The sequence below is a fragment of the Podarcis gaigeae genome (genome assembly GCF_964106915.1).
Source record: "Podarcis gaigeae genome assembly, chromosome: 8".
NCBI lineage: Eukaryota > Metazoa > Chordata > Lepidosauria > Squamata > Lacertidae > Podarcis > Podarcis gaigeae.
In genome coordinates, this window is record NC_139684.1 from 34,572,922 (window position 1) to 34,587,618 (window position 14,697).

A 14,697-nucleotide genomic window follows, 5' to 3' on the forward strand; every position below is an offset into this window, starting at 1 on the left:
ATGCTATCAGAAGCTTTTACTCCTATTTTCAATTAACCACAGATTGGTGTTTTGTCCAAATCCTAAAATGTGATAAGTTCATCTGCTTTGGTCTTTCCTAGACTAAGACAGTCTGACCATGCTGATCCATGCTCTGGTAAATTCTAGGTTTGATTACTGTAATGCATTATATGTAGGGCTGTCCTTGAACACAGTTCAGACACTTCAACTATAACAAAATTTGGCTACTAGGGTTCTGGTTGATTTATGCAGAGGCAAGTTAAATCATTTCTAAAGGAACTCTTATTTCTTCCATTTTCACTACAAAACCCAATTAAAGGTACTGGTGCTTACCTTTAAAGCCCTAAACAACTTGGGATGCAAATATTTGAAGGAGGGCCTCCTCTGGAACCAACCTACAGATGCATTAAGATAATCAGAAGAGGCCCTTTATTTGTACCCTGTGTGGAATGCCTTCCTAAAGGAGGATGCCTGGCACAGATGCTGCTTTCTTTCCAATGTCAGGTGAAAACATTTCTATTTCCCCAGGCATTTTTAAATATAGTATTTTTTAGCCAACTAGATAGCTTTTATTACTTTAAATTTTGATGGATTATTGGTTACATTTTATATTGTATTTGTAAATTTTAAATTCAATGCATACCACCCTGAAATACATTTTTTGGATGAAGTTGAGGCTTATAAAATAAATGTATTGAAAATAATTCTGCTTCATAGATAAAAGTTTGAAGTTGGTTTTAGTAAGCCGCTTTGTCCAAATTAAGATGAAATGCTAAAACAATGGTTAATACAAAATGGAAGGAAAAGCTTCCAATCTGCATTAGATCAACAATTTATAAGTGAATGGAGTGAACTATGTGGCAACAGCTATGTGTTGGCGAAGTTTAGTGGGTTCTGGAAATGCAATGAAGATACAGTTAAGGGACTTCAGATTAGTTAAAGGAAAGCTTTGCTGCGTAAGTGGGTCATGACAAAGAATTTAGGCATACTATCTTATGTCCTTTAACAAAGTCTAACCCAAATAGTTACATATTTTCCCTGTTTACCCTGCCTCCATTTCCCTTTTATCTATTTTTAAAGTATAAGCCCTTTGGGGATGTTATCTGTCAAACCTGTTCTTTGAAAAATACCATGTACATAGATGGCACTGTATAATAAACTGCTTCTTAAATAAGAGGGATGTGCTTGATAAAAGCAGATACGAAGGCTAATCCAGGCAAAATAAGAAATATGACAAAATATATACAAGTAGAATGGAAGAAGACAAAGGCAGGAGTATACATTGGATATTCCACAACCAATAAAAATGTCTAGGCTTTCATTCTTCCTGACATTGTATTAGTATGTACAATTTTGAAGACAACATGATGAGTTCAAGTCATGGCTAAATCAAGTCCAATGCTTTCAGGGGTACTACCTGAGTGTGATTTAGTTGGATACAACTCAATATACTTAAATACACACTAAATAGTAAGAATAAGTATTTTTCTGTTAAAAGTCAGAAATATTACTCTGCCTAAGAATAGCCTGTGTAGAACTATGCAACAAAGTATATATTAAAAAGCTTTCACTATTCTAAAATAATATTCAATGCTCAATGTTGTTTTTCTTTAAAAACATACATAATATTATAAACACTTCAAATTTAAATCTATTTGGTTAAAAAATTCTTTCACTATATTCTTTCTTTCAGTGTAGTTTACAAAAAACACACAGCTATGTCTGTTGAAAACGAATGTAAATGAAAGGACTGCAGAATTCATACCAGATGGAAAGCATATCTGTCCACTTCTGCTATATGACATTTCAGTCAATGCAAAAAATACATAAGCACTCAAACGTGGAAGCTTGATCAGAGGATGAAACCCATCAATGACATTGTGGCCCCTCATTCCAAGAGTTTATGTAGCATCCTCAATTCCATTTTGAACACAAGCACTGATGAAATGGAACCCTGCAGGTCCCAGGGAGAAGACAAGCATCAACCCATCTGATTGTTTAAAAGTTTTGGATCAACAGTCATTCCAAGCTGTGCAAGTAAACCCACAAAACCCAAATACATTATACAGTACATATCTATATCTGCACACAGACATAGGTGCACAACAGCAATGGGGAAAGGACTGCAAAGGACAATACATATTGGGTGTAGAAGCCAAAGAATACTGCTATGAGAATACTGCTATGAGAAATGCTAAGAACTATAGCACTTGATCATAACACATGGGCAAAATGCTTACAAAATTATCCCACAGCACAATTATTATATAAGAGAAAGTTTTAAGTTAATACACTATATTAGAATACCCTAGTTCTAACAACTGAATTCAACATACTGTAGTAACAAAAGCTCTTAGAAGTAAGGGACACACACAGAGACATCCTGCATATTATATACAAAGCCAGCCAGCCCAAAATTGGTTTTGATTAAGGCTAGGATATTATATATGAAAACAAATGGGACCTGAAATAAATTGTTGGCAGGCTATCTTCCAGCCCAGTCTGAGCTGCAGAGACTGCAAATACCACAGAGCCTAGGATTCTGATTCATGCAAACTTCACTTAAGAATGAATACATCAAATATTGTATTATCTCTCATATTAAGGATAAGGACTGGAACTGGACTAAAAATCAGCAGCAGATATGCCACCTACATTTAGCAGTTCCAACACTTTCTGCAGTAGCTTAAGAGTTCCTGGGGCATTTTGCTTTCATGCAATGATATACAATGACCCAGGAAAAACTACACTCTCACAAGAAGTTTTTTCTTTATTAAAAAAAATAGAACTTATCTAACTACTTCCTCAACCGTTGTAAAAAAAAAAATCCTCTCTGTGTTATCTCAACTCTTTCAAATACCCCCAGGTTGCAATATTATGCATGTTTTATTGTATATAAGCCCTGCTGAAATCAAGTTCCACATAAACGTTGGCTATGGTTGGGATGCCAAACTGTCAGACAACAGAATGTTAGCCCACTTACCCAATTTTTGCTCTCTCTTTAGTTTTGGATGAAGAGCCAGTTTTGGGTTTTTTGCTTTCTTTGTCTTTTGGTTTTGATTTAACTTTCCTGCCCTTCTTTTCCTCTCTTCCTTCTGATGAAACACTTGGGAAGTTTTCTGGACTCATTACTCGTGGAATGTTTCGCTCCCCTCTCTCTTTTGCTTTTGCTATTGCCTCCGATATTATGCGATTAGCTTTCTCCTGCTTACTTTCAGATTCCACCTTTTTTTTCTGTTTTTTCTCAGACATAGATTTCACCTGGGTATTCTGCAACTTAGCATATGTCCCAGAACCATCTGTTTTCTTGGAGGAAGGAGGCTGCAATAAAAAATATATATACGTTATTCATCTAAAACAAATGTGTTGTCTTATACTGTACATTTGCAGTGCAGGCTTATACATGTTTACTCAGGAGATAGTCCCAGTGCTTATTCCATAGTCTAACTGCAGTCATGCAGCACAGTCCTACACATGTATACTTAAAATAAGATCTACTGTGTTCTTTAAGGCTTACTAATAAGTATGCTGCAGATTGAAGCCCTAATCACATATAATATAGTTAGATAATTCATGCAAATGCAATAAAAATAAAACATTTTAATTCTATCATAAAATCATACAGAAGTCAGTATAAAAACACCATCTGTTAAAGCTATAGTATTCCTGAGTGGGTATGGGGGGAGCTATCCAACTTTTTATCTGCATTCTTTGTGACATTCTTTGTCACAGCCAATATTTAGAAAAATCGAGGGGATACTGTAGCTTTAAGTTATAGTAAAATTACTACATTACTGTGTATTAGACAAGGTCTTTGCATGTGCAATAAAAGGGGGCTTGGGAAACAGACATCTAAATGTTAAACTCAAAGAAGTATTCTAAGTTTTTTCTCTCATTTTAATAGAGCTGGCAGCTGTACTATAGAAAAGTAAAAGGTAAAAATGGTGTAGTTTGAAGTTATAAATCTTTAAAAATTGTAACTTCTAAATTCTAAAAACTTTTGTCTAGTGTGAAAATTCTCTATCCATAAGATTTTCATAGGCTGAATTTTTCACAACCTTGTAAAAAATAAAGGTGGGTGTCCACTAAATTAGCATCTGTGCCTGGGGAGGGTCCAATTTACAGTCTTCATGCACTGATGAGGGTGGGCCATAATACAACTCCTGTTCCAACTGCATTTATTCACATTCTCCATTTTACTGTTTACCTTCTTTTTTACTTCCATATTTTCTGTGCTATCTCACTTCAGTTGAAAATTAATCTACATTCACAGCCTACTCACCCTTCACCAGTGTGAATAAAAATATAAACATAATTTAAAATAATTTTCATCATACAGTTACCAATTTTTGTGACAATTTAAGTTGTATTTTAAATGTCATAAAACATTTTATTTATGGCAAAAAAATATTCAGGATAAGCCAAATAGTTCTATACAACTCCCATGTAAAGAGAATGTTTATACATAAAAAATACTGTTTTACAAATCTTGAATGTCTAGCCAGATACAGAAACAACATACTGATGAAGCAAAAGCAAATTTATAAAAACTTACATAACATAAAAGTTAACATCATAACAAAATCTGTACATAATACAATGTTCAACATTCAGAGGCAATATATTTAAGCCGAATTAGCTTTCACAGGTAAACTAGGCGTATAATGCTAAAACAATTTCAGTCAATTAGTTACAAAAAATACCCTTTGTTTAGAAATTCACGTAGAACTGATCACAGGAAACAGTTAAACAGCTCCTTTGTTTGGTTGTTGTTTCTAAATGTACGCACACTGAAATTCCTGTTTCTAGCACAAATAATTATAGCAGCCTCTCGAAGATCTGACGGAGGACAGCTTTTAAAAAAAACAAACGTAAGGAATGGAAAGAATTTCCTATCCAAACAGACAAAAAAAGCAGATAACAATTCTGCTATGTTCTCACCCATAAATGTGCCTCTGACTACAGCATTGGGGAAAGCCAGGAATTTCCAAACACATATTCAGGCCAGATCCAGTTCGCTTTACTGGATACATTTTTCTATACGTGCCTCATCAAAGCTTAACAGCAGTGCTGCAGCACGAAGAAGAAAGCAGGGTTTATGATAGCTAAGTAAAATGCCACCTCAAGGCCTGCAGGCTACAACAAATCACCAAGACTCGAGAAAACAGCAACAAGCTCAAGATGGCGATGCAGCACGACTCCCGCAGCAGCAGCCAGTAATAAGGAAGGTTATTCAATCCCATTAGCCTTTTAGCCCAAAGAACCCCTCCTCCTCCCACTCATTCAAGCTTTCACTTACCCTTCCTCTTGGCCTCTTCACTGAAGACATTTTTGGCATTAGACAAAGGCTTGCCCTCTGATTTTTCACCACCCGAGGTAGTGCTCAAGAGAAAAGCATTGAAAGAAGATTGCTAAATGGCCTATTTAGTAAGCCGAAAGCCAGGATAGACACAACCTTCCACAAATACACATTGTGAATTATCAACATATTCCTTCCTTGACAAGCAAGAGTCCTCTGTTTATCTACCGTATGAGAAACCGTCAACCTCCATGGAACGGCAGAATTTCAACAATAGCTGTAAGCAGATAGCCAGATTCCAACAAAACACAGAAAGAAATGAATGCACAAAGCATCAAAATGCATCAGCATGAATATTAGAGATGTCGTTAAAAATACTGACTCCTTCTGCGGAAGTAGGCCAGCAGATGGTGCTACCAGTTATTATTCCATTAGACTCTGTAATTTAACCCTCAATAGACTGTTCTTTCCTACATGTGGTACACTAGTTAACTCTTACTCTTCCAGCTGCTACAGTAGTTGAAAATAATACCTATGTATTCCACACCACACTCAAGTAACACACCGAAATCTGACATCCATTTCAAAGCATCCCTCCTTCAGCTTTATAATACTAGGTCCACAGAGCAAAAATATTTGAAGACCAGAAGCACAAGGACCATATAAGATATTTACTGTTACAAAATGACAAGCATCATTTTTTTCCACGTGAACACTTGATATTTTAGCAGGACAGTACAGAGGTGTTTGTGCGAAAGCTATTTTGAGCCATGCCTGCTTTACATTCCTTTAATCTCCTTCCCTTTCTGTAATGTATCTATTTGGACAAAACAGGTAGGTAAGACTTTACTGATCAAAATCCATACTATTCACATATTTTTGAGGTCCACACCACAAAAAGTAATATTGTTTATAATAATAATAATAATAATAATAATTCTGTAATACAGTCGCAGAAGGAGGAGGAGGTCAGCCTTAAATATTATAAAGAGAGGAAATGGTCAAAACCCATGAGATGGGTAACAGACTGAAAATATAAGTTTAAGAAGTATTAATCTTTATAAAAGTCAAAGTTATTAATACACAGCTTTATTCAATCTGATGAAAACTGTATCTGTTTTGAAAATGTGACCAAATCATTCACAGAAGGAATATACTTCACACCTGCCTTGTGGAAAATTATTAGATACCAAGGCCACACAGAATTTGTGGTCCCTGAGTGGGAAGTGAGCTAGGTTTGCCTATCCCTGGAGACCTATAGATCTAATTGTTTTCCAAAATTCTGAGAGATTTAATAAACTTCTGTGCAGTTGGCATTACTCGCCTCTGCAATGAAGACTGACCTTGGGCATAAATACAGCAGCACCATGAAATTTCTCTATGTCATAGCAGGGCTGCATGCCTTGATTTATTGGGCGACAAAAAGAGCTAAGAGAGCAGGGGAGACGACTTAAGTGTGCATGGCAGAAGATTGTCCCAGAATGGTGAAGAAATGTGTCCAGTGAAATTAGTTCACTGATAAATGGATTGGAAAATACCTAACCCTACTCATGGGTCAAGCACCTAAAGATCACAACCTGATGTCAAGGTGCTACACACAATAATGAGTCTCAAAAATAGTTTTAATGTATTAATAATCATTTGATTTTGGATCCTACAATTCAGTCTTTGAGCTGGTGTCTCAAGGAGGTACTTGCTGAAAAGAATGTATGGGTGAGGATGTTTTTTCTTATATATATATATTCTACACATTTTTGTGCCTTTTCTTTTCTTTTTTCTTTGCATCACTTTATTACTTTATAATTGAAACCTTTCCAATAAAATATTAATACCAATGTTTTTGAAAATGACATCACTGTAGTTTCTAGCTTGGCCATGGGACAGAGATTGCTTTAGTAGTCTTGGTTGATGATCTTCATTTGAAGGTCAAAAGGAAATTTTCCTGCAGATTCTTTTAGATCTATCAGTACAGGTTAAAACACCAATTGAATTAAGCAGGTATTAAGGGTACTTTCTTATGGCTCCAACTTTCTCTACTGTTTCATATCTATATTAAATGATGAAAACTAGATGCTGTTATATTTTTTATCAATGTTCTATTGTATTTTTTCTGTGTTGTATGATTGCAAATTATGTTTAATATGCTATTTTAGGACTACAAATTGCTTCAGAAAGATCATGCTTTAATTGGAAAGTAGACTATATAAAATGTTCATTTTCCAAAACAGTACTGTTCAATGAACTTGTGGTTTATCTGCTAATCAAATTTGATTTACTTATTTTGACATTTATATCCTGCTTTTCTGTGACAAAGGCAAACTCGGTGCTGTTCACAAAAAAGGAACCAAGCTTTAAAAATTATTTTATTAGCCTTCTATTATTTGGTCTGCTACTCTCTTTAAAGAAGTTTTTTCATGGTTTACCCCCCCCACCCCGCTTGTTCTGTTTTCATTCTTGACACTAGACATCTTTAGCACTTCTTCAGAACTACAAAGGTAAGATTGAAATGCAGTAAATAAACAGAAGTATAGTGTCCAGATCAAGGGAAGTAATAGTACCACTCTATTCTGCCTTGGTCAGACCACACCTAGAATACTGTGTCCAGTTCTGGGAGCCACAATTTAAGAAGGAAGTTGACAAGCAGGAACATATGCATAGGAAGGCAACTAGGATGATCAAGGGTCTAGAAGTCAAGCCTTATGAGGAACTGTTGAAGGAGCTAGGTATCTTTAGCCTGGAGAAGAGGAGACCGAGAGGAGATATGATAGCCGTCTTCAAACATCTAAAGGGCTGTCACATGGAAGATGGAGCAAGCTTGTTTTCTCCTGCTCTGGAAGGTAGGACTCAAACCAATGGTTTCAAGTTACAAGAAAGGAGATTCCAACTAAACATACAGAAAAACTTTCTGACAGTAAGAGCTTTTTGATAGTGGAACCGTCTCCCTCAGGAGGCTGTGGACTCTCCTTCTTTGGAGGTTTTTAAGCAGAGGTTGGATAGCCATCTGTCATGGATGCTTTAGCTGATATTCCTGCATTGCAGAGGTTAGACTAGATGACCCTGGGGTCCCTTCCAATTCTAAGATTCTATGATATAATTTGAACACCAGATAGGGGAACCCATATAGGAGAGGGCTGCTGCCTCATATCCTGCCTGTGTATTTCCTGCATGCACCAGGATGGACACAGTTCTTACATTATTATCAAGACTTGCCTTCAGAGGTCCTCAGTAGGAGCTCTTTCTTTCATAATGGGCTAAGTGACTTCCAGCAACTCAGCCTCACTCCCTTGCCTCAGAGGTGCTCAGTAAGAGCTGTTGCATGTGAACTGCTAACTTCCAGCACAGTTGGCTTCAACATTCACTGAGTAAGATCCGTCTGCTCAGACTCACTAAACCTGGCATAATTTAATATCTGTGCAAATCTTTTTGAATATAATTGTATTGTGCAAATATTTTTAAGCAGCTTTTAGGACTACATAGTAGAATAAAAGTATCAAACAAATAAATATTATGAAGCCACAAGTAGGGTAAATATGAAATATTCTGATTTCCAGCATTATTACCACATCTGCAAGTGGTGACCTCAGTTCTGGAAAAAAGTTTTGGAATGAGGAGGAAAAACAAAAAAACAAATCTGGAACGATGTGGTCCTACAGTCTAGGAACCCTTTCTCTCTCTCTAGCATTCTCCCTGGGGAATCAGATACCCATGGATCTAAAGCACACCCTTGACTTACAAGTGGATGCTGTATTCAAGAACAAATTTTACCATATTTGTTTATTATATATATTTATTAAATATATAACCTGCCCTTCCTCCCACAGGCAAACCTAATAAGAAGGCTATACAGTGGTACATCTGGTTATGAACGTAATTCGTTCCGGAGGTCCGTTCTTAAGCTGAAACTGTTCTTATCCTGAGGCGCACTTTCGCTAATGGGACCTCCTGCTGTGTGCATGCCTCTGGCGCGCGATTTCCATTCACATCCTTGGGCAAAGTTCACAACCAGAAGCAGCTACTTCCGGGGTTAGCGGAGCTTGTAACCTGAAGCGTTTGTAACCAGAGGTACCACTGAAGAATAGATTTCATTCACTGCCAATGCTTTTGTTACTACTAAGTTAATGTAAAACATAGCTGCCCATCTTTTAACTGGAATCGTATGCCAGATAGGCAAACTTATAGCTAATGGCACTGACTTCCAACTACCTTCCTGGTACAATAAAAACTTGGGCTTAAACCTGATATATCTCCACTACATCTTCTCACAAAGAGCCTATCTACCTATAAGATCGTGGAAGAGAGCCTGATCCAATCTCCTACTAGCTGGGAACTTTAATGGGTTGATTCCAATTCCTTGTAACACATGAAAGTGAACTCATTTTTGTATATGCAAGTATATGCAAGCAAATATCTTGATTATCCCACCTATACTCAAAATATGGATTTTATATTATTTCACAGCTTTCTCGATAAATTTGCAATATAATTAAACACATGCAGTGCAATCACAAGCCACTTTATTCAGAAGCAAATCCTACTTAATTTAATGAGACTTACTCCTTTATGAGTGTATTTTGGATTGTGGTCATAATATAAAGCTTTGTTTTCCTCTTATTGGCTCTGTTAAATTTATTTTGGAAGAAACATTAAGTCATATATGTATGTTATATACTAGATACAAGTAGTTCTTTAATTTTCCCTCTGCAGACCAATTGAACATTGCTGGGGTCTTGGACCACTTATTTTATGTTTGAAAATCAGAGCACATATGATAAAATGTGATATTTTATAAACTGCAATCTGGCCTCTCTAATGTGATGGATGTGCCTGTTTTTGTAACCACAAATTTCTTAAAAATTGAATGTTAAATTTACTTTACCCTCAAGTCAAGTTTGGCATTCAACCTGCTTCTGCATTTGGACTTGAGAGCAGCAAGAGGTGAAAATCTCAGTTCACATCAGCACCATATTATGAAAATTACAGGCTCTAAACCAGGGCCTTGTTAGCATGCTTGTTAATCTGGGCTTGGTCAAAAGAGCCTTGATATTGCCAGAAGAGGGGAAAAAAATCAATTTTAGGGTCAAGTGCAGAAATTGAGTTTGTTCCACCTTTCAACAAACCACGGTTTGAAAACTTCTGTTATATTTCTTCACATAACATAAGCTATGCATTTTGGAACACTTCAGTAAGTTTCACTTCTCAGAAATATTAACAGGAAGAAAGGACAAGAATCACTTCTACTTTCCTAAGTAAGAGACATGTGATTGTGAGTTGGTTGAATAAACTGGATTTTTTGTTGTTGAAACGAGCTACACTGAACCTTGAGCTTGTGTAGTCCCCTCTCTCTTCTACTGCTCCAACATATCCATGAGGATATTGGAAGCTTTTACATTTATTCCCCCCCCCCCAATTATTTTCAGCTTGTCATTGATGAACTGTGATTAATCTTAACTTTGGTTTGTTTCTAACAAATCAAATTCAAACCATGGGTTATAAAGGTGATTTAGATGAAAGGGGACCAAAACACAGGTGAGCCTAAGACTCATTGTGGCTTGTTCCCACTACAGTAAACCATGATTTATCATGATCCCCAAAATGAGTGCTATAGGTACTGAAATTTATTTTACAGCTGTTTCTAAGTATTATTTTTTACTGGATTGTTTTAAATCTTAAACTTTGCAAAAGATCTGAGTACAGTGTTTAATATCTTCCAGTTCCAGAGAAATTAAACATACAGTTTAGTTTGGCTTTGATCCTACCCACATCCTCCTTATATACTGGAGTGATCCACAAATTCCAGCCTCCCCTCCCCTTCCTGGAATCCACTTCCTGTTTGTACTCTGCTTTGAGTATGCATGGAGGAGGCCAATAGGACGAAAGCTACTGTTAACAACTCTGCTTTCTGTTACTTAGTTTCCTGGCAGAGTGCTAGGCAGCCTGTGCAGTGCAGCACACCAAGTAATAGCTAGGATCGTATTTCACTGCTGGCAGTCATTCCATGGAAATCCAGGACATGGAGGACTCATACTAACAAAGAATTGACAAAAAAGACAACAACCAACCACCAAGGTCTACTTTGTGACTTTAGAAACATTATATTAATAAAAATGGATAAAACATTTTTGTAATATACTTACAATGTAAAAGCTGACCTGACAACTTAGAAATTTGTCCATACCCCATGTACCAAAAGAATTTGTAAAGAACATTAATAGGAAGAATTTGTATCTGCTTGCTTTTAAGTATGTTACATTATTATATGCAGGATTTAATTTGTGCAGGCCGAAATTTAAAGCAACAAATAAAAAAATGGGCAACAGTACATGGTGTCATGGAGTAATTTTATTATTTTGAATAATAAAAGAGGACAAATTAAATGTCACTGATTTCTTAACATATTTAGCAAATGTTATCTCCCTCTCTGCACTGATATTAATGAGAGAAATTAGGTGTTGACATTTTAGGTGCAGCTTATGAAAAACTGTAGGCTTTTTTGAAACTTGCACCTGCATTTATAACTTTCAAAATATTGTTGGCAATTTCTGACTTTTAACTGACACCTATTAACCATCGTAGCACCCATCAACCTTCTTCATAAGGTCTCATTTACATATCCATGTCATTTTGTAGCATCCATAGATGCATCCACATAACTGGAAATTTATCTTGCTTAATTTTTCATCAGAGCTTAATAACATAAGCCAACGTCTAAAAGCACCAAGTCAGTAATATTTCAAGCAATGTCAGTGTTACCACATTTTCATTTCTCTCATGCTAAAAAATGCTTCACTAGCAGCCTTCACCAGCTTTAGCTTTGCATTTGAGCACTAGCTTGGTAGTCATAGCTGAAAAGAAATAGCATACAGGTGAGTGCACAGAATTCCATGCAAGTGAATGAAATGCTTCATCTCTCTTCTGCACCAAGCACAGAAACCAAAAGGGCTACTAGAGAAGGGAAGTTCCTTCCTCTGAACCCAGCAGGGCTCTCCACTACTCACTCTGTCCTCTAGCAGGCAGAGTGCCTTGGCTTTTTTTTTTTTTTGCAGGCTAATAGTTTATTTTCAAGGCTGATGGGGTTACTGGCAAAACACTGATTTCACCTCTCCTAATGGTGTACTTCCTAACAGACATTCTAGGAACAGCAAGCTCTGCAACTCAAAACTTCTAAAATAACCACTCACCTGGTCAGCACTGACAATTAAGAATTACATCCAGGGAAGCTTTTGGAAGAGTTGCCTTTTCTTGTCTTTCACGTAAAACATAAACAAATGTAGATACAGTGGTACCTCTGGTTACGTACTTAATTCGTTCCGGAGGTCTGTTCTTAACCTGAAGCACCACTTTAGCTAATGGGGCCTCCAGCTGCTGCCGCCGTGCTGCCGCCGCACGATTTCTGTTCTCATCCTGAAGCAAAGTTCTTAACCCGAGGTACTATTTCTGGGTTAGCGGAGTCTGTAACCTGAAGCGTCTGTAACCTGAAGTACCACTGTATATGTGTGCAGGTGGGAAAGTAAAACTATTTAGGATGTAAGCAACTAAATCATGGGTTTAACTCAGGTGCACTAACTTTTTTGGGCCTGAGGGATGCAGTGAGGATTGGCCACACCTAAACTGCCACATGCCACACACACAACAATCCACATGCTCAGTAGAGAAGGGGGATGGATGAGCAGTCTGCAAACATGCAAGCAAGCAGTCAGAACGGGGGTGGGGGATTGTTTCAGTAGACACATACACATTCAGCATTTTTCTTTCTCAGGGCAGCACTGGTAGTGGAGGATATCCTACACCAGGATTGCCCTGAAGACGATAAAATACACTATCGTTCAGCTCAGCTGGTTTCATTCAGCCCTTATCACAAATCTCAATATTACTTTGAGATGCTTGCTTCATTTGGCTCCCATTGAGGTATTCTGAAAAGATGATACCTCATGATTGTCCCTAAGATGCTTCAGCTGCACTCTAGATATTATCTTTTTAATAATACAGGTAACTTGCAACTTACACACATTTACTCATGTGGATTCATCTATACATGCTTGGCTATAAAAAATAAAAACATTTTAAAAGGGGGCGGGCATCCAGGAAAAAAGACTTTGCCAATCCCACCTGCCATTGAACACAGTCTGTTTTGACTATATGAAATTTGGTTTACGCGCTATCCCCAGAACATAATCGGCAAAACGCAGTTCACCTGACATTAGCAGAAAGTTTACCAGTATGTGGAAGTGCAAAATATCAGCAAGGTCAAAAAGCTTAGGGATGAAGTTTTGGGACAAAAACAGCCAGGGAATGGAATGGACACAGCAGGAGCCATCTGGTAAGTACAAAGAGAGTTAAACATGACCTCACAAAGCTGGTGTGCATGTTTCTGGGGTTCACATAAAACTTTTGAAGGTCAAGAACTTGAGGCCAGGTTACCTAAGGGATGGCCTCGTCCCATATATCCCTGCCCAGCCAATGCACTCCTCAGAAGGGGCATGGTTGAGAATTCTGCATGCCCCAGATGTTCACCCCAAACTGCGCTTTTGTGTTACAACTCTAGCCCTCTAGAATCAATTACCAGCTGAAATTAATGCTTAACACATGAGAAAAAAATTATTTTACAGCCCAAAAGGAAATAGACAAATGAAATATAAAGAATATATTACACTAGTATTTGGTCATGCCAAAATGTCAAAAAGCATACTCTCTTGGAATGTTTATGCTCAAAAGCAGTCACTATTAATAACAGATTTGAAATCAAAGGGATGTTTTATGCTCACTACTATAAATTACACCATATTTGCTCCAAAATGTTTTCAAAGTAAATACTAGGTTCTCATAATAAAATATTAAAATCCACAGCCACCTACATAAATAGAAAAATCAGAATCCAGTATTTCCATCAATATTATATATTGCTAATATTTGTTACATTATATATATATATATATATATATATATATATATATATATGCTTTCGTAGATTTTCACGGGTACAGGAATGCAGGTTTTGGTGTCCTCGGGTGTCTTCCCGTGTAAAAGTTGGGGTGTCTAGGCGACGTTTCGACGAGGTCTCACTCGTCATCTTCAGGCTGGTGCTTTCGGCTTCTTGTTACTGGAACAGAGCGGGATCTCAATGTTTGAGTTCCTATAAATACTGTAGAGGGGGTGTGGTGTCTAGCCTCCAATGTTCTGGGCAGAGAGGAAGTTCCCAGGCTAGTGTGCCTTTTCTTCTTTTGTTCCTTAATTACTTGAGAGATACCTTGAGTGATTTCTTGAGTGATATCCTGAGTACCACTTAGGTGGGTCATTAGGTGTGGATTAGTTGCTAAAGTCTTTGTGTCTTGACCTCTTGAACTTTGTGAAGAGTTTTCCTGAGAAGATGGCTGTATTGCACTTAGTTGTGCTTTGGCTTG

At 37.2% G+C, this 14,697-nt stretch overlaps 1 protein-coding gene across 21 annotated transcripts in view; it reads right to left on the reverse strand.

Annotated features, from left to right (window-relative positions):
• The window catches only part of CHD9 (chromodomain helicase DNA binding protein 9), a 73,367-nt gene that overhangs the window by 39,736 nt on the left and 18,934 nt on the right, over positions 1-14,697 (reverse strand). For 14 of the 21 annotated variants that reach the window (XM_083750397.1, XM_083750398.1, XM_083750414.1 and 11 more), the window contains one exon: positions 2,984-3,321. In XM_083750397.1, coding sequence (XP_083606523.1) covers positions 2,984-3,321 — 338 coding nt within the window. Of the gene's footprint in view, positions 1-2,983; positions 3,322-4,941; positions 5,222-5,299; positions 5,686-14,697 lie in introns of those variants that run through there. The other 7 variants (XM_083750408.1, XM_083750405.1, XM_083750407.1 and 4 more) reach the window with 3 other exon arrangements.